The 18,900-nt window shown below is 38.0% G+C and overlaps 1 protein-coding gene across 1 annotated transcript in view; it reads left to right on the forward strand.

Annotated features, from left to right (window-relative positions):
• Nucleotides 1–18,900, forward strand: part of cry1b (cryptochrome circadian regulator 1b) — an 89,626-nt gene that overhangs the window by 48,940 nt on the left and 21,786 nt on the right. Inside the window, exons 5-9 of the mRNA XM_028815944.2 lie at nucleotides 634–722; nucleotides 2,172–2,312; nucleotides 7,134–7,445; nucleotides 9,600–9,751; nucleotides 18,597–18,799. Of these exons, the coding sequence (XP_028671777.1) occupies nucleotides 634–722; nucleotides 2,172–2,312; nucleotides 7,134–7,445; nucleotides 9,600–9,751; nucleotides 18,597–18,799 (897 nt within the window). The remainder of the gene's footprint in view (nucleotides 1–633; nucleotides 723–2,171; nucleotides 2,313–7,133; nucleotides 7,446–9,599; nucleotides 9,752–18,596; nucleotides 18,800–18,900) is intronic.

Raw genomic sequence — 18,900 nt, forward strand, 5'->3', positions numbered from 1 at the left:
GCTTTGCATAGTAAAGTGTAAACTTGTTGAGTCACAAAGATTTACTGAAGTATTCCCAGGCCCATATCATGATATCTATTACAGATGTAAGATATTTTTTAAGAGAGTGACATCTCAGATATCAAAGGTCATGAGTATTCAGAATTAGTTTTGGCCTTGCCCTTTATGCATAGAGAATTGACTGGATACCTTGAATCTTTTAATCATATTGTGCAGTGTAGTGAGTGAAATGTCCAAACTCCTACTGATTTATCTTTGGGAAACGTTCTCAAAGTGCTGGATTATTTGCTGATGCGTCTGTTTTCAAGTTAGTAAGCCTCAACCTATGTTTGCTTTTGACAGATTAGGCTGGTTTTGGAGACTCATTATATACTGTAACATGAGTGCCTCACCTGTTTAACATCATCTTGTTATTTCAAATTATCACATTGTTAGTAGTCCTAAACTACCCTGTACCAACTTTTTTGAATTGTGTGCATCAATTTCAGAATACACATATATTAAAAAAAATGTAGTTTATTAGGTAAAACTTGAAACATCTTGTCTTTAATCTGTTTTTGTTTAAATACAAATCAAAGTAAATTCACAAATCTTTTTACAATCCTTTGAAAACTTTTTTTTTTTTTTTTTTAGGATTTGATACTGAAGGACTTCCCTCTGCTGTATGGCCAGGTGGTGAGACTGAAGCTCTCACTCGACTGGAAAGACATTTAGAGAGAAAGGTAAGAAAGACGATTTTGATACTGCTATGGAAAATATACATTTGAATTGCATGTAAATATTCGCCCTCTTGAAAGTTTTTATATTTTATTCTGTAATATTGACTATGTCTCTCGGCTGGCCTGGGAATGCCTCGGGATTCCCCCAGAAGAACTAGTAGAAGTGGCCAGGGAGAGGAAAGTCTGGGCATCTCTGCTCAAGCTGCTGCCCCTGCAACCCGATCTCGGATAAGCAAAAGAGGATGGATGGATGGATGTAATATTGAATCACAGAGGGTTTAGTTGGACTTTTTTGACACTGATTAATAGAGAAGGACCGTTTAATGACAAGTGTTACTTAAGTATTATTCCCCATTAATTTGACACATTAATGGTGCATCCAATTGGTTTTAGAAGTCAGATCATTAAATGGTGATCACCTGAGTATTGTCAAGAAACGCACCTGTATCTATAATGTCCCAACTTGTGATTTCGTATCATGGAGTAACTTACACAATGAAGACAAAAGAAAATTCCAGGCATCTCTGTGAAAGGGTACTTGAAAAGCTTAATTTAGGGAATGGATAAAAGAAAATATCCAACACACTGAGTATTCCTTACTGTAGAATTAAATCAATCATTAATAAATGGAAATAGTATGGCACAGCTTTATATCTCCCTAGAGCATGCTATCACAGAAACAGAGTAATCAGGGAAGAAGACTAATGAGTGAGCCCATAATGCATCCTATGAGAAATCTGAAGGATTTATAAGGAACAATAACTGAGATTCGAGACACTGTACTTACAACTGTTGCCTGGGTGCTTCAACAGTCACAGTTTTCACTGTTAAAAGTACACACATACACACAGTTTGTCAGAACGCAAACTGAAATCAGCTGGAAGAAAGTTCTGTTGTCTGAAGAGACAGAAATTCAGATTTTTGGCCATCAGATTAAATGCACTTTTTTGTATAAGCTGAACAATGCACGTCATCAAAAACACACCATCCCCCTTGAGGGAAGGATGGAAGCAGCAACATGCTGTTAGAAAGTGTCTCTGCTAACTGGTCACAGAAGGTTTGTGAGGATAGAGATAGAAAAATAATGCAGCAAAATACAGGTATATCCCAGAGGAAGATCTGGTGCAGTATGCAAGAAACTTTCTTGTGTGAAGATTTGTTTTCCAGTAAGACAGAGACATCAAGCATAAAGCCAAAACTATACGTGAATGACTTAAAAACAACAATGTTAATGTCCTGGAGTGGGAATGGGCTTTTTCTGTTGATCAATAATAAAAAAAGTAATAATATCCACTGTAATAATAATAGTAAATAGTAAAATGTGAAAGCGTCCAATGGGGTGAATACACCTTATAGGCACTGCACTACATGTAGGTACACATACATAAAACAATATCTTATTGTGATTTGAAATATGATCTCTATGAAATAACTTCTTTTTCTTCTTTTTAGGCATGGGTGGCTAACTTTGAACGACCACGAATGAATGCCAACTCACTTCTTGCAAGTCCAACAGGACTGAGTCCTTATTTGCGCTTTGGCTGTTTATCCTGTCGCCTCTTTTATTTTAAATTGACAGACTTGTACAAAAAGGTGAGCTTAGAATGACATGGTATTTATTTATTTATTTTTTGTTTCAAAAGCATCTCATATATATTTCTCTTCTGGTTCGTCCTGCTTCCACTTCAAAACTGGTCCCGCCCACATGCAGCTGACACGGCATTTCTCGATTCCTATTCGTCCTCTTCCAAACCCTTCCCCACGCTGCCTGTGGCTCTTCTTCAAAATCGGTCCCACACACACGCAGCCGACACGGCATTTCTAGATTCCTATTTGTCCTCCTCCAAACCCTTCCCCACATTCTTCCAGTGCGATTCCTGCAATAAAACTTTTCAAACACGAACCTCACTTACTAAGCACAAGAAAAGGCATTCTTCCCAACAACTATATGAGTGCCAGAAATGCAATAAGAAGTTCACTACACAGGATTTTCTGACTAAACACAACAAAACTCATTCACAACTCTTGCAATGTGACATCTGCAAAGCAATGTTTCCAAACCAGCGCAGTCTCGGCAGACATACACACAATCCTCTTCCCGTTACCACAGGTACTTCTTCACCTAATTCCTTGTCTTCCCATCCAAGAGTACAACATTGGGACTCCAGACCAGCAGTGTAAACACTGTCATGCACTATACTGGCCTGCTGAGCGTAATACATCCAACAAGTACTCGAGGTGCTGCCACAACGGTAAAGTAGCTTTACCACCTTTGTGGGAGCCACCTGTGTCTTTACAACAGCTTCTTACACGGCAAACATCAGAAGCTAAAAATTATCGTGAACACATTCGAGAACATTCGAATCTTCTCTGGTGTTTGCTTCCATAAGTGCACAGATAACTCAACCTCCTGGCCACGGACCATACTGTTTTAAAATACACGGGCAAATTTATCACCAAATCTCTCCACTATACACTAACACTTTTACCTCTCCAGGATATGGACAGTTGTATGTTTTTGACACATCACAAGCTACTGAAGTACGCTTACAAAATAAAGCAAACTCTGCATGCAGCAAAAATTTACTTCTCCGGCTAGATTCCATGCTCTAAACCATCAACCCCTTTGCTAAATCATACAAACACATGTATGAAATCACTCGGTCCAATCCAACAGCATCTGTACGAATGGTTTTCAAGGAAAACCCTAGGCAGAATTTACGACGATACAATGCCCCGACATGTCACACCGATGTTGCAGCGATTTTCGTCAGAGAAGATGGCGAACCGCCTGCCAAAAGGGACATTTGCATCTATCCCATAGGCAACTCATGTAAACAGATTTCCACGCTCAATATGAATTGCGATCCTATAGTTTATCCACTTTTATTCCCTTACGGAGACATTGGCTGGCACAAATATTTACAACATGTTCCCGATAAAAGAACCGCCAAGCGAATAAGGCTTACTCAGTGCCAATTTTACGCATGCAGATTAGCAATGAGGAATACATTTAGTATTTTGCACTCCAGCAGAAAACTATTCCAACAGTACATCGTAGATGCGTATGTTAAAACAGAGGGCACACGTCTCTGCTATCTCAGATTACATCAACAAGATCCGCATGTGGAACAATACAAAGGACTATCGGACGCACTGCAAGCAAACGCTGAAAATAACAACGTACGTGTAGGCAAAATGATCATATTACCATGCACATTTCCAGGAAGTCCAAGATACATGCAATAAAACTATCAGGATGCCATGGCCATAGTACATAAATTCGGAAAGCCTGATTTATTTATCACTTTCACATGTAATCCTACTTGCCCGGAAATTCTACATGCACTGTCGGACACCCAAAGACCAGAGCACTGACCTGATATTGTAGTACAAGTAGATCTTTCGACTCATTATCTGTCGTCTCCACCAAAACACCTATTCACAACTGCATCTTTCAAGAAGTATTTATTTATTCTTGATTTCTGAATTCCTTTCCCACCATTTTCTGTTCCTATTTTTATACCGCCATATGCTACGGTGGGCTTCAGCTGGTATATATTAATTACTTAATATATGCTACATGTCTTAATGACTCGCATATAGTCAGCATTTCCTTTGGCATAATCGTTATGTACAATGCAGTGCTAGTACTTTTATTTAAAATGTAGAAATAAATTGGTTGCTTTCTGTAAGTAAGAAAATTTTTGCAGTGGATGCTCCATAAAGGAGCAGTTATGCTAGCATTAATTTAGAGAAAGGAGTTAAAAAAAATCAAAAAATCAAATACAATGCTGGAGATTAGTCTTATTTTTTGAGCCCCTAGTAAGTTTTAAGTATACTGGCTGGGTCAATGCTCAAGCTTAAGTTTTAAGTTCAGGTCATTTAATTACAAACTAATAGAAAAAAGTTAATACTATACTAAACAGTATTTGTAAGATCAGATTTCTTAAAATATTATGTTAGCTAACTTTCTATGAAATTTATGTTTTAGTACAAAATTTGAATTGTCCCAGCAGATAGATATATACTTTTTATTGGTGTTACATTTGAGAACACATTCTACATTTGCACCTTACCACCATATCCGGATAGGGGAGGCATCATAGTCATTCCTGGTTGAATTGTGCTCCATTAGTGTAATCAAAAGGCTGGAACAAACATATCTGTCAATGTTTACATGTTTTGGTGGCAGATCTTGAAGCAGTGATTGACTTCTAAATGTCTTTAGTGCTACTTTTCTCACATTCAAACTGACAAACATCAAGGTAATGAGGGAAGTGGTAGTTTTGCAGATAAAATAAATTTTAATAATAATCTGACATTGTAAATGTACCAAACATTGGGTGCATTTATTAAATAATAATAAAGTGTACATTAAAATCCTAACTATGTAGTTACACATTCTCACTCTTCACTAAAACACCTGCTAAAAGAAGACACACTGCTAGTCTTGTGCTGTCCCCCTTCCGTAATGTAATCCTAGAGCCTGTATCTCTGATCGCCCTTTCATACTGTCTCTCTCTCCCCCCAGTCTCCCCGATTCAGCAAAAATAACCCACAACTCCAGCATGAGAATATTTATCCTCTCTACCTACAGTGGTATGCAAAAGTATTCAATCCCCCTGAAAGTCATCATATTTTTCTGCTAGATAAAATATTTGTACACTTATTTATCCATTCAGTATTTTAAATGTGAACTGCTATGCTTTAACAATACATTTCCAGAGTCAAAATAAACCATTTTCTGTAAATATTTAACTGAAGAAGAAAAACTCAAAGGTTAGTGTTTGCTAAAGTATTTAATACTTTTTGTTGAGAACCCTTTTGCTGTAATAATAGCCTTAATTCTTTTGGGGTAAGTACCAGTTTTGTATATTGTTGAGGAGTGATTCTTCCATATTCTTCTTGGCAGAATTTACAGAAATCCTCTAGGTTGGTGGGTGGCACCTCTGGACTACAGTTTTCCAATAGAGCCACAGATTCGTAATAGGTTAAGATCTGTGCTTTGGCTTGGATTTTTGAAAACATTCACCTTTCTGGTTTTGAGACATTCCAGTGTTGCTTTCGAGTTATGTTAAGGGTCATTGTCATGTTGAAAGATGAATGTTCACCAGAGCCAAAGGTTCTTAGCAGACTGGAACAAGTTCTCCAGCAAATATTGCGTGGTGTTTGTGACTGTCCATTGTCTCTTCAACTCTGACAAGATTCCCAGTCCCAAAACATAAATAGCATCCCCACAGCATAATGTTGCCACCACCATGTGTCACCGTAGTTAATTGTGTTTCTTGAGGCAATGGTCGGTGTTAGTTTTACGCCACATGTACCGCTTTGAAGTCTGGCCAGAAAGTTTTATTTTGGTCTCATCTGACCATAAAACCTTCTCCTATATAATTTGGGTCTTAATTGGGTCTTTCTCGTGCTTTGTAGCAAATGCTATACATGCTCTCATGTTGACCTTCTTAAGGAAGGACTTCTTTCTTGCTACCCTCCTTTAGAGGCCTGTTTTACGTAGAGCTATTGAAATTGTGGACCTAAGCACCTTCACTCCAGTTTTAGCTAGGGAGCATTGCAGACTTCTGAGAGTGAGGGTAGGATTTTTAGTAGCTTCCAGTTCTTCACAGGCATTAACTATATGAAGACGGTATAACTATATGGACATGTGATCTCTATCTATAAAAGATGAACATTCCAACTTTTAACCACATTTGTGTATTCACCAGTTGGAATGCAGCTTCTAGTAGTGCTAAACATCTTTAGCCACCTACAGTACCTGCTACAATCATTAAAAAGTAATTGACAGGATTAACCAAAAGATTTTTTGGTGACTTTTCTTAATACTTATCTTTTGTTTATGTGTTTTTCCACAATTTATGGACTCCTATAAAATATATATATATATATATAATATGATTACTTAATTTCACATTCACATTGCCATTTTATTTTGACGTAAATTATTTTCCATTCTGAAGGTCTACAGGATAAATACTGTTAGTGTTCGTGGTTGTTACTGTTTTCCTGTTTAGCTTTTTGTTTTTATACTGTTTTATTTTCCTTCTATTCACTTTTGTTTATTGTTAATTTAGAAAAGAATGCACGTTTCAGTTAAGCAAGGAGTGTTTTTTCTTTTTCACATCAGTTGGGTAAACAGCCCTATCACACCATGTAGCCATGTTTCTGTTTTCAGGATTACATGTTATTGTTCTAAATGTTATCCAGTCCCATTCTCGGTGTACCCTTACCAACTTTATCCATTGTTACATACTTTTCAAAAGGCACCTCATGTTGAACTGAAGAATACATTTTTGAATCTGCATGGCATAAATGGCTTCCACTGGTTTAAATTGTATAAGCAGACATTGTGTGTGTTTTTCCAAAAGGTCCAATGGAGTCTTAATTTCTTTTTAAAAGGTCAAGAAGAACAGCTCTCCTCCTTTATCTCTATATGGACAGCTTCTCTGGCGAGAATTCTTCTATACAGCAGCAACTAATAATCCTCGATTTGATAAAATGGAGGGAAACCCCATATGTGTTCAGATCCCATGGGACAAGAACCCAGAGGCTCTAGCCAAGTGGGCTGAGGGCAGGACAGGATTTCCGTGGATTGATGCCATCATGACACAACTACGCCAGGAAGGTTGGATTCATCACCTGGCTCGTCATGCAGTGGCTTGCTTTCTTACTCGTGGCGATCTGTGGATCAGCTGGGAGGAGGGAATGAAGGTAAGTAAATGGAATGGATTGAAGATCTTGCTGTAAAAACTTGACAGATTTAAAAATTTGTATTCTGCAGGTAATGTAAATGTTTTATTCTGTTCTAAATCATAGCATTTTTGTTCAAGTGGAATTACAATTGAAGTATCTAATGTGTAGGGAGTTACTGAAAGTGTGTTCCACTGCATGTCCTTTATTTAATAACATATATTCAATAACATTAATTTAGTAGGGTAGTATAAAGAAATATATTAAATTGCACTGTTCTGTAAAATTAAAAAAAATTTTTGTTAAAAGAATATCTAAAGAGAAGAATGTATAATCCAAATCTGAGCACTTGTTTTAAAAATTGTGGTGCAAGGTATCATTTCTTTTTAAAGTAAAATCTATAAGTGAAGCTTTGACAACCTTAAATTATTGTGTCTGTACCTTATTTTTAAACTAACTTGAACTTATACTCTTTGGAAAGCTCAGTGAACCGTTCCACTTCTGCATGATTCTTCAGCTGGTAAGATGTCTTACACTGTAGTGAATGAAAAAGACTTAGCAAAGTGAGCAGACTCACCAGGATCTCTATCGAAAGATCACATAGCTAATGTCTGATTAATTACTCAGAGTTATGGGGCCTCTGTAACACAAACATCATTGCAGAAATTAGCAGACCCTATAACTAAAGGCTCTGACTTCTGCACTAGTTTAATTTAACATCCAAATATCAAGTAAGCCTGCAACTCGTAATCATAATGTATGTATTGGTTCACAGGTTTTAATAATTTTTATAATAAACAATGGCAGCGCCATTAGTGACTTTGTATGTTGAAAAGATTTTAAAATCAGCTATGAAATTTACTGATGGCTAATAAAGAAATTAAAACTGGAGCTATATGGTTATATTTCCTAATTTTGTTATGATGCCTAGTGCTGTGTTTTGAATTAACTATGGATTATTAATGAAATTATTCAAGCAGGCCGTAAAATACTACAATAGTCATCTGTGCTTGTAGCATATTAATGAAATACATTCTCTGTATTGTCATAATTAGCAACTCAAGGCACTATCTGTGCAGCACTGAGAGAAATAGCCCATAATGGGCACCAGTTTACCACAGGACCTCTTTGTGAAAAAACTCTGTATTCCTTAGCTACAGAAGGAAGCATTTGTAAGTGTGGAAATGTGTCATGTAAATGTTTAAGCAGTATGAAAAATAACAATTAGCAGAGAAAATAAAATAGAAATGAATTGGTTATAAGAAAACTGAGGTTGATTTGATTTTACAAATCCATCAGAAATTTTTCTGTTTTGACATTGATTTTTTTCCTAAAGCAGTACATGTAAGAGATGAATGATATTATCCAACTGACTACTTAGTTTGTAGTTTTATACAATATAGTTTATTATCAGAGTAATCCAAAAATTACATTTATTAACATTTTTTATTTGTACCAGGCAGCTGAATTCTTATTTGCCTTGAGGTATCCTTTCTCAGCACACTAGGATGCTTGGTTCACCTGAGTAGAGAGACTATCCTGGTAGTTTGTGCACAAGGCATAAACCAGCTATACACAGAGCACACTCACATTAACTCATACTACTTAAAAATAGAATTAAAAAAATGCCAGAGGTGCTGAGGTAGTGTTGCTGCCATGCAAAAAGACCACTAGGGTTCATGCCCTGGGTGCACCCTGTGTGGAGTTTGCATGTTGTTCCTGTTTGTGGATGACTTTCCTCCCATAGTGCAAAGACACACTGGTTGTTAATTGCTATTATTAAATTGGCTGTCCTGCGCGTGTGTGTGTTCACTCTGTGATGGAATGTGCCTTGTCCAGAGGATTGGTCAAGGGACTGAATGCTTTTTCAGTGCACTTTTTATGTAATACATACACTGTATACAAAAATTCTGTATGTGGTATGTCTTTCTTAACCTTAAATCTTACAATTTAGCTGCTTCTGGCTAAAAGATAAATAACCTTTAAAAATGCCTAGACATAGCTTTTATTTTCAGCTTTCGTTAAGTTACAAATGCCCACTTTGAATATTTCAGAAATGTTTGTATATTTTATCATATATATTTACTTCTAGTACATATTGTGTGTTAATTGATGCTTTAGATCTTACATTATCTTCTGTTCATGGATCTTATCTCTTGAACTGTGCCCTTATAGGTTTTTGAAGAATTACTACTTGATGCAGATTGGAGTGTGAATGCTGGCAGCTGGATGTGGCTCTCCTGCAGTTCCTTTTTCCAACAGTTTTTTCATTGTTATTGTCCAGTAGGCTTTGGAAGGAGAACAGATCCTAATGGAGATTACATCAGGTAATGGGGAACACAGTGAGATAATAATGCTAAAAATGCCCATTAAGCTCTCTAGGTGTTTAGTAAATTTGGATTTCTAAACAGAAACGTACATACACTTCAGACTATTACCATCATAAAACACTAAAATAAACAAAATAACATTTATTTCTATATCACATGTTCATACAAAGGATGTAGCTGAAAGTGCTTTGCAGAATGTCAAAGAAATAGTTACAAGCAATGAAAAAACATTAAAATTACATAAGAATAATAATGAAAATATAGTATGCAACACAGATTATACATACTTACATAATATAGATACATAATTAGGAGAAGTATAGTCCTTAAATATAGAATTGTTTTTTTAAGTCTTTAAATGCAAGTCCAATGATAAGGACAAGTGGCTAGCAGAAAAAAAAAATCTGCAGGGGTTCCAGGCAGGTCAAAAGACCACCCACCATTCTACATAACATAAATAGTTCTTTATTGGTTCTTTTAGGCCTTATCTTAGAAGATTCAATGCTGTGGGTCTCGTGACAAGTTAGGGTATCTGCTTTCACTCAAGCATCGAATGTGGCTACAAAGGTCTTTGATCCAGGTGATGGTGGTTCAGAGTACCACCACAGAAGAACCTGAAACGAAAACTAAAGATTAATAATGATTGCAGAGTCATTGAAGAGTGTGATCATTTAGTGTATTAAGGGTAGAACCAAAATTTCACAAAATTTAAAAAGTGTTTTTAAAAAAAAAAGTGATCCACAATGTTAACCTGGAGAGTGTCTACTGGTAACATATTCCAGATTTTTGGTTCGTAACAGCAAAAGGCTGCCTTACCACTTCTTTTATGCTTAGGTCTTTGAATAATAATCGGACCATTTTTAGAATATTCAAGGTTATGACTTGGAATGTAGAACCACCGATATTTCAAAATATAGTAAAGAGCAAGATTATTTAAGGTTTTAGATACCAGTCTGCGGTGGGCTGGCGCCCTGCCTGGGGTTTGTTTCCTGCCTTGTGCCCTGTGTTGGCTGGGATTGGCTCCAGCAGACCCCCGTGACCCTGTAGTTAGGATATAGCGGGTTGGATAATGGATGGATGGATACCAGTAGTAGTATTTTAAAGTCAATTCTAATGGAATCGGATAATCAACCCTAAAACTGGTGCGATGTGGTCAGATTTTCTGGCTAAGGTTGTTGCTGCTGCAATCTGGACTAATTGCAACCAATTGGTGTCTTTCTTAGGCAGACCTGATATTAGTGCATTACAGTAATCTAGGTGATTAAAACAAAAGCATGAATTAATTTCTCGGCATCTTGCAATGTTATAAAAGGTCTAATGCTGGCCACATTTAAGGTCTCAGAGGACTACAGCTGTAATGTAGTGTTGGAGGATCTTAAAAAGGCAATAACTTACATTTATCTTGCTTTTCCTGGATCTTTTAGTTAAATTATGGTTTGTTACTATAGTACTAATGTAGTGCACATCTATAGGTGAAACCACTGCAGCATGATCATAACTATACTGTAAACCTGTGTTAGGATAACAAGACTAGAGCTATATAAATAGTTTGATATCAGCACCACTGTTGCCATTATTCTTTTACATAGAATGATTTACTAGTTAGAGCACTGATGCTACGTAAGGTTGTTTTATAAGTCATGGGCTGGCATGATTTCAACAGACAATTAATGACAGTGATATTGAATTAGATTATGGGTGTTAATTCCTCGTTTACCATTTTTAATGTGTTTATTACAGGTTACATGTGGCTTAATGTAAAACACCTGTTTAGACTAGGTCTGCAACAAACAATTATTTTGATAATCTGAGTCTTTAAGAGGTAATTAGCAGCAAAAATAGGTCACTAATTAAGAAAATCATTAGAATGAAAACCTGAATTTTGGATGTGGTTAAAAAAAATGCCTATTTTTATAGTTTAAACCCTAAATATGCCCCCAAAACACTTTAATTTCAAACTCAGCTTAATACATTACCTAAAAATAAAGAATGTAAAAGTAAACCTATATACTGTACTGCTATGTCTCCTGCAGTGCTAGAATGTAAAATACTGATTTTACCGCTATATGTACTGTAATTCATGCAAGTGTGTTTTCATTGCCAGAAGCCTTAGAAGGTGCAGAGCGTTTCGGTGGCATCTTGGGGCTTTAACCCTTAAAGTGCCACATACTTGGGGTTAATGCATCACTGGACGCCAAATACTTTTTTGCTGCACTTTTTAAGTAAACGTCACAATTCGCAAAGAAAAAGTGAAATTTTAATGGAACACATTTTTTTTTCCCTGCAAAGAGCATCACAATTACTGCAACACTGATCATTTTACACACTACTAATGAACTGTAAAAACTATTTAAAAAAACTACTGGAACAATATATACAAGGTGCAACTGACACCATGGATGAAATTCAGTAAATCACCAAGCCAACTGTGCTTGAACTGGCTGCACTCAAGCACACAGAGGTAAACGCTGACGCTGGCAGGCTGGTCTAGTGCAGCGGCTCAATCCCAGGGACAGTGAGGCTGTAGGGTGTCACGCTTGGGTCACAGAATTGCACAGAAACACAGGAGATTGTAGAGACAGGAACTTTATTCAAACACTTCAAACAAACATGTCTCTTTCAGAAATAAAATGAGCTCAGTATGCAGTTAGTTCTCGATTAAAGCATAGACAAACATCATAGGGGAGCACAACGGGAGCAGGACCCCCCAACAGGAGCAGAGGATGCCTGGGGGAGGAGAGAGAAACAAAGCACTCTGCCAAAAAGGACAGGTGCTGTTCAGACTTTTAATTAAGTGTAGCGTCACGCGACAGAGCAGCCGCAAGTAAGCCCAGTAAGTAAAGGAGCAATGTGAAAGTAGTCTATCAGAGTTTTTTAAGAAGGTTTTTTTGAGGAGCGTCCGTGTCTTCTAGGGGTGCGTTCAGCCCCCCTGCTCACAAGGGGCTGGCAGTGGTCATGAGCTGGCTGCTCAACGAATGCACGGCACTGACTGATCAGCTCCTGCGTGCTTGCAAATGGCACTGGGAAATGACTATAGCCGGTTGTGGCGGTTTAAGAGTTAAGAGGAAGAAAACGGAAAACACAAGAACACTCAGCTGGAGATGCATCACAGTCAATCAGCAGCAAGGAGAAATGAATGACGCTGTAGCAGTCCGTTGCCACTAAGATTCACATCGTCGAGAAGACGCCGATTTGTTTATTTTTATGGTGGAGATTCCAGGAACGCACACAGCCTTGGCCCGACCCGCACGCACTCACAAACAGACAAAATAAAAGCAAACCGGTAATCAAACAGCAAATAAACAATGTAATGAAAACAATGATACCACCCCTGTTCCCCTTACGGCGATTATACATTAAATACAACAAAGCACAAACAAAACACACACACTAAACCATGAAAAACGTTCATGACAAATTACAACGGATGAAATGTAATTGTCAAGTTATTTAGGTTTACTGCATTAATGTCTGCCCAAAGGCCTTTAGCTGATCAAAGAGGACGCATGGAACAACTCTTCCTTTTCGTTATTTGATATTGTTTAATAATAAACAGGTTGCAAGAGCAATAGTAACACCGGGAACAGGATTAAATTAGGAGTAGGTTGATAACCTTAAATAAACAAAGAAAATACAAGAAAACTCATATTTTCATTCATGCGTTAACAATTTTGTGTGTGTACCCCTTCATTATTTCAAGTATGCGTTATCCATCCATCCATTATCCAACCCGCTAAATCCTAAATACAGGGTCACGGGGAAATATGCGTTAGTTACTAAAAATAAACACGCTTGCGCGATATCGCGCATTAACTGAACTTACTTATTCTTTTACATAACAGCCGTCACTATGTCAGAAACGTTTCACATTTAAAAAAAGGGACATCTTCAAATTCAGCTAACACATTAAGCTTTCTAATTCCTCCGTGACATTTTTTTTTCGTTCACAATTGCCTTCTCCGTGCCTTCTTTCAACAACTAAGCGTCTCTTCCGTGCAGCAGTACGCTGACCCTGACTTCCAGAAACAGTTTCTCTCTCTCTTCACACTCGAATCTTTATTTAAAGAGAGATGGGATTAGATTCATACCTAGTGGCATGGATCATGGACTATCTTACAGACAGACCTCAGTATGTGCGTCTTGGGAACTGCACGTCTGACATTGTGGTCAGCAACACAGGAGCGCCACAAGGGACTGTACTTTCTCCGGTCCTGTTCAGCCTATATACATCGGACTTCCAATACAACTCGGAGTCCTGCCATGTGCAAAAGTTCGCTGATGACACTGCTATCGTGGGCTGCATCAGGAATGTGCTGGAGGATGAGTATAGGGACCTAATCAAAGACTTTGTTAAATGGTGCGACTCAAACCACCTACAACTGAACACCAGCAAAACCAAGGAGCCGGTGGTGGATTTTAGGAGGCCTAGACCCCTCAAAGACCCCGTGATCATCAATCATCAAAGGTGACTGTGTACAGATGGTGCAGACCTATAAATATCTTGGAGTGCAGCTGGATGATAAATTAGACTGGACTGCCAATACTGATGCGCTGTGCAAGAAAGGACAGAGCCGACTATACAGTACTTCCTTAGAAGGCTGGCGTCCTTCAAGATCTGCAATAAGATGCTGCAGATGTTCTATCAGACAGTTGTGGCAAGCGGCCTCTTCTACGCAGTGGTGTGCTGGGGAGGCAGCATTAAGAGGAAAGACACCTCATGCCTGGACAAACTGGTGAGGAAGGCAGGCTCTATTGTTGGCATGGAGCTGGACAGTTTAACATCTGTGGCAGAGTGAAGGGCGCTCAGCAGGCTCCTATCAATTATGGAGAATCCACTGCATCCACTAAATAGTATCATCTCCAGACAGAAGAGCAGCTTCAGCGACAGACTGCTGTCACTGTCCTGCTCCACTGACAGACTGAGAAGATCGTTCCTCCCCCAAACTATGCGACTCTTCAATTCCACCCAGGGGGGTAAACGTTAACATTTAACATTATACAAAGTTATTGTCTGTTTTTCACCTGCATTATTATCTTTCTTTAATTTAATATTATTTATTGTATCAGTATGCTGCTGCTGGAGAATGTGAATTTCCCATTGGGATTAATAAAGTATCTATCTATCTATCTAAACAAACATACACCAGATCAATTGTCCCCCCCCCCAAATGTATTAAATAATGTTTAAGCTCAGCTTAACAGTAATGATGAAAATAGATAGTCCAGAGATCCGCACGTTGAATGGGAATGTAAAGATAGTCCTACTGCTAGTTCCTGAAATGGTGAAGACGGGTGGATGGGTTCAGGAGCGCTCCTTTCTTTGCAGGATGGCCATGAATCTACTTACGGTCCTCATGTACCCAGGCAGACGGCAGACAATCCAGATGCCAACCACGAAATGATCCAGGACAAAACGAATAGGTACAGGTAACCCAACAGAAGGCAGACAGACAGGAACTTGAAACACAAATCGCAAAAACTTTTTTTTTGCTTTTGGTCACCGGCCCCCTTTTTAAAAGCCGCGCTGACATCATTTGACCTCAACTGCCTCAGCACCCTCAGCAGAAGACCAATCAGAGCCACTGCAGGGACTGCTGGGAGCTGCGGTTTCAAATTCTATTGGCTACTTTCAACATCCCAAGCTACGTTTTCCTCTACTGTTGCTTCATGTTCTCTCTACAGTGTAGTATTGCCACGAAAAAAGCCATAAAAATTGCGGAGGATATTTGCGGTTTCCACTAACAATTATTAGATAGGTTCTAAGGAAAAATCCGTGAATGACTGAGGCCGCAAACTCTGAACCGCGACTTTGCGGGTGTCTACTGTAATGGTATGTTTCCTTTTCAAATGTTTGTGCATCACCATTATTCTCTCATGTTATATAAAGTCAGACCTACCTATTTTGCATCTTACCACCTTTATTCCTCTGTTCAGGATAAAGTGCTCCCCAACTCTTTTCTGTCACTTGCTTGCTGTCTGCCATTTTTCAAATGCGTTCACAACTGAATGAAATAGTGACGCAGTTGTGCACCAACAACATACTCAACCTAATGACTTAATTAAAGTAAAAAAAAAAAAAAAAAGATAATGCCGGCTTCAAGTGCTCCTGGGGTGTTCACAATGCTCTGCTACATCACGCTGAAGCTTAATGGTTTTCAGGTACCTGTAGCAAGTGTGAAACTTTAGTGTTAGTTCCTTCAAAACTTTCAGTTCTTCAGTGATGTTTAGAAACTCACAACCATGGTTCTCCATCATTTCTGTGGGGCTCTGCCCCCCTCCCCTTGGCCCACTGCATCTCTCTCGGATTCATGCAAATAAATCGGTATTGCAAGTGAACTATAATACTTAGTGTGATGAGAGAAGAATCAACTGGAATGTTCAAACAAATTATAGAAAAAAATCCGATCTAAATCTGTTAAGTAGTTCTCCCGTGAAAAGCGGACATACAGACATTGGATTTTATATATATATGGAGAGATAAGGCATTACCTGGTAGGTAATAACCCAAATATATCAGATTGTGATCAGACCTATGCACAATACTCCGATCTACACCCTGTCAAGTAAGTGAACCAGCCGCCCTGGCACAACATCTAAGGCTTTGCGTCAGGCACTAGCATCCAAGGTTCGATCCCCGCAAGGGGAAGCAAAAAAAACATTACTTATAAGTTGCAAAAAAGTAACTGTGTTATATAATTAATAATGTAATACTTTACAGACCGTGCTTTTCCTTTGCATTATTTTTTCTTCTATTTTCTTGAACTACTTGATTCCTGATCAAGATGATAACATAAACTGATAACATAAAAAGCACTTTCTGTATATCATGAAAAAAAGTAAAAGAGAAGAAACTAGATTTTTTATTACATCCTATTGAGCCTGGCTGCAAATTTACAGAATTCTATAAAAATTTACTGTTACTGTAAAATCAGAAGTAACTATTTTATGTTGAACAGAAACTTGAGATATCCAAGAAAGTATAGATATTATAAATAGTACTCCTGAAACACATAAGACTACAGATAATATTAACATGTGTGTTGCCTTGTGTGAGTTTATTTCTTTCTGCTGACTGAATATTTACTGATATTAATGTAGTACAGCAGAGCCTTCAGGCAGCCCCACCTGTAAAAACAGTTAATTTCTTCTATACATTTCACATGGATCTTACTTTCTTGGAAAAATAGTGCTGCTGTTAGACTGTAATTTGGTAGCAACATTTTTAAATCTTTATCCCACTTAAAATATTGTGAGGACGATTAAGTTTTGAATTTTCAACATATTTATTTATTTCAGAAATCACAAACACAATTTGACCAGTTTTGGAGTAATGCCTCTGTTAATGAGTCAATCCAAATGAAACTTTGTCACAGTTAATAGCATTGTAAAGTACAGAAGAATGTTAATTTTGAGTAAAATCATTACAAATATACAGTGAAACCTCGGTTTGCGAGTAACTTGGTTTATTCACTTGCCCTACAAACAGCACAGCAGATAGAAAATAACATTAGAACAAGGCAGCTTGTGCACGTACGAGAAGTCTCACTTTACCTTGACTGTCTGTGTCTGTGCATGTTTGGTTAAAACATGCTTGTTCTTTACTCAGTGAAGTGATGGTTAAGCTTCAGCAGGAGTTGGCACTCATTTTTCATGTACAAGTGGAACCTTGGATTGCGAGTAACTTGGTTTGCGAGTGTTTTGCAAGACGAGCTAAAATTTTTAATAAATTTTGACTTGATAAACAAGCGAGGTCTTGCAATGCGAGTAGTATGTACAATATACGCTTTGCCTGCTGAGCGTCATGTGATCACAACTGAGCTGATGGTTCTTCTCTCTTGCTGCGGGATTGTGGCCATTCGTCTCCTGTTCTCCGTCTGAGTCGGTGTGCCTCACTCATATAGTCAACATCCATACGAGCATATACTGTTTACTACAGCATTGTGACTCTGTGTGTGTGTGTGTGTGTGTGTGTGTGCGCTGTGACGTGCGAGTCCCCGTCTTGCACCCCAAAACACGAAGCTGAGTCTCAGTACTTTAGCAACACCAGCTTTATTCAGCTTGAAACAGCAACAGCGTGGTTATTTATTGTAGCGGGATCTGCCACTCTCCTATACACAGACACAGCAGTCAGGCAGGGTCGTGGCCAAGTAGTACTGTGCCCTGCGCATTTATAATGTTCCTTGTATCACCCATCGACGGCAGACACTTTAGCATGTTCGCGATCTTTTCGGATTCGCTGTTACGGCGAACTGCTACAGCGCTGGGAGACTGCGATTGCTTTGGGACGCACTTCTGCATGTCGTCCCATTGGGTGGAATCCCACAAGAGTTTAGAAACTCAATCACACCAGCCATGATTCTTTTCAAAGGTAAAGTGCAGGTTAATTTGTTTTATGTATTTTTACTTTATATTTTGTATGAATCATTTTTATATGAATAGTTTTGGGTTGTGGAACGAATCATCTGAGTTTCCATTATTTCTTATGGGGAAATTCATTTTGATATACAAGTTCTTTGGACTGCAAGCACGTTTCCAGAATGATTTATGCTCGCAATCCGAGGTTCCACTGTACATTACAAATATAATTACAATGCTGAAGTTGTGAACATAGGGAAGGCATTTTGATTGGGCTAACATTTAAAATTCATAGCACATCATTTTTCCCTATATAAAACTGTGTAGGCTATTGCTGATAAAGAAAAAACAATTGGACTTTCAGTTTCAGAATACATAGATATTTTCTCATTTTGTATTAATTATAAGACAGCCTTAACCTATTTTCAAAGGTATAGTGAACTAGACAAGTCTTTATTTCTCATATATACTGAATTTTGATTTGTAGGCGATATTTGCCAGTTCTGAGGGGCTTTCCTGCAAAATACATCTATGATCCTTGGAATGCACCTGAGAGCATCCAGAAAGCTGCAAAATGTGTGATTGGGCTGCATTATCCGAAGCCCATGGTAAATCATGCAGAGGCCAGTCGCTTGAATATTGAAAGGATGAAGCAAATTTATCAGCAACTGTCATGTTACAGGGGCCTGGGTAAGCTATACTCAAAATCAATTTATAATCAAGTTTTATTATTTTTATTAATTTTTTTGTTAAATATAAAAGTCATATACATGAAGCTGATATATTTAAAC

Source organism: Erpetoichthys calabaricus, chromosome 1 (assembly GCF_900747795.2).
Source record: "Erpetoichthys calabaricus chromosome 1, fErpCal1.3, whole genome shotgun sequence".
NCBI classification, from domain to species: Eukaryota; Metazoa; Chordata; class Cladistia; order Polypteriformes; family Polypteridae; genus Erpetoichthys; species Erpetoichthys calabaricus.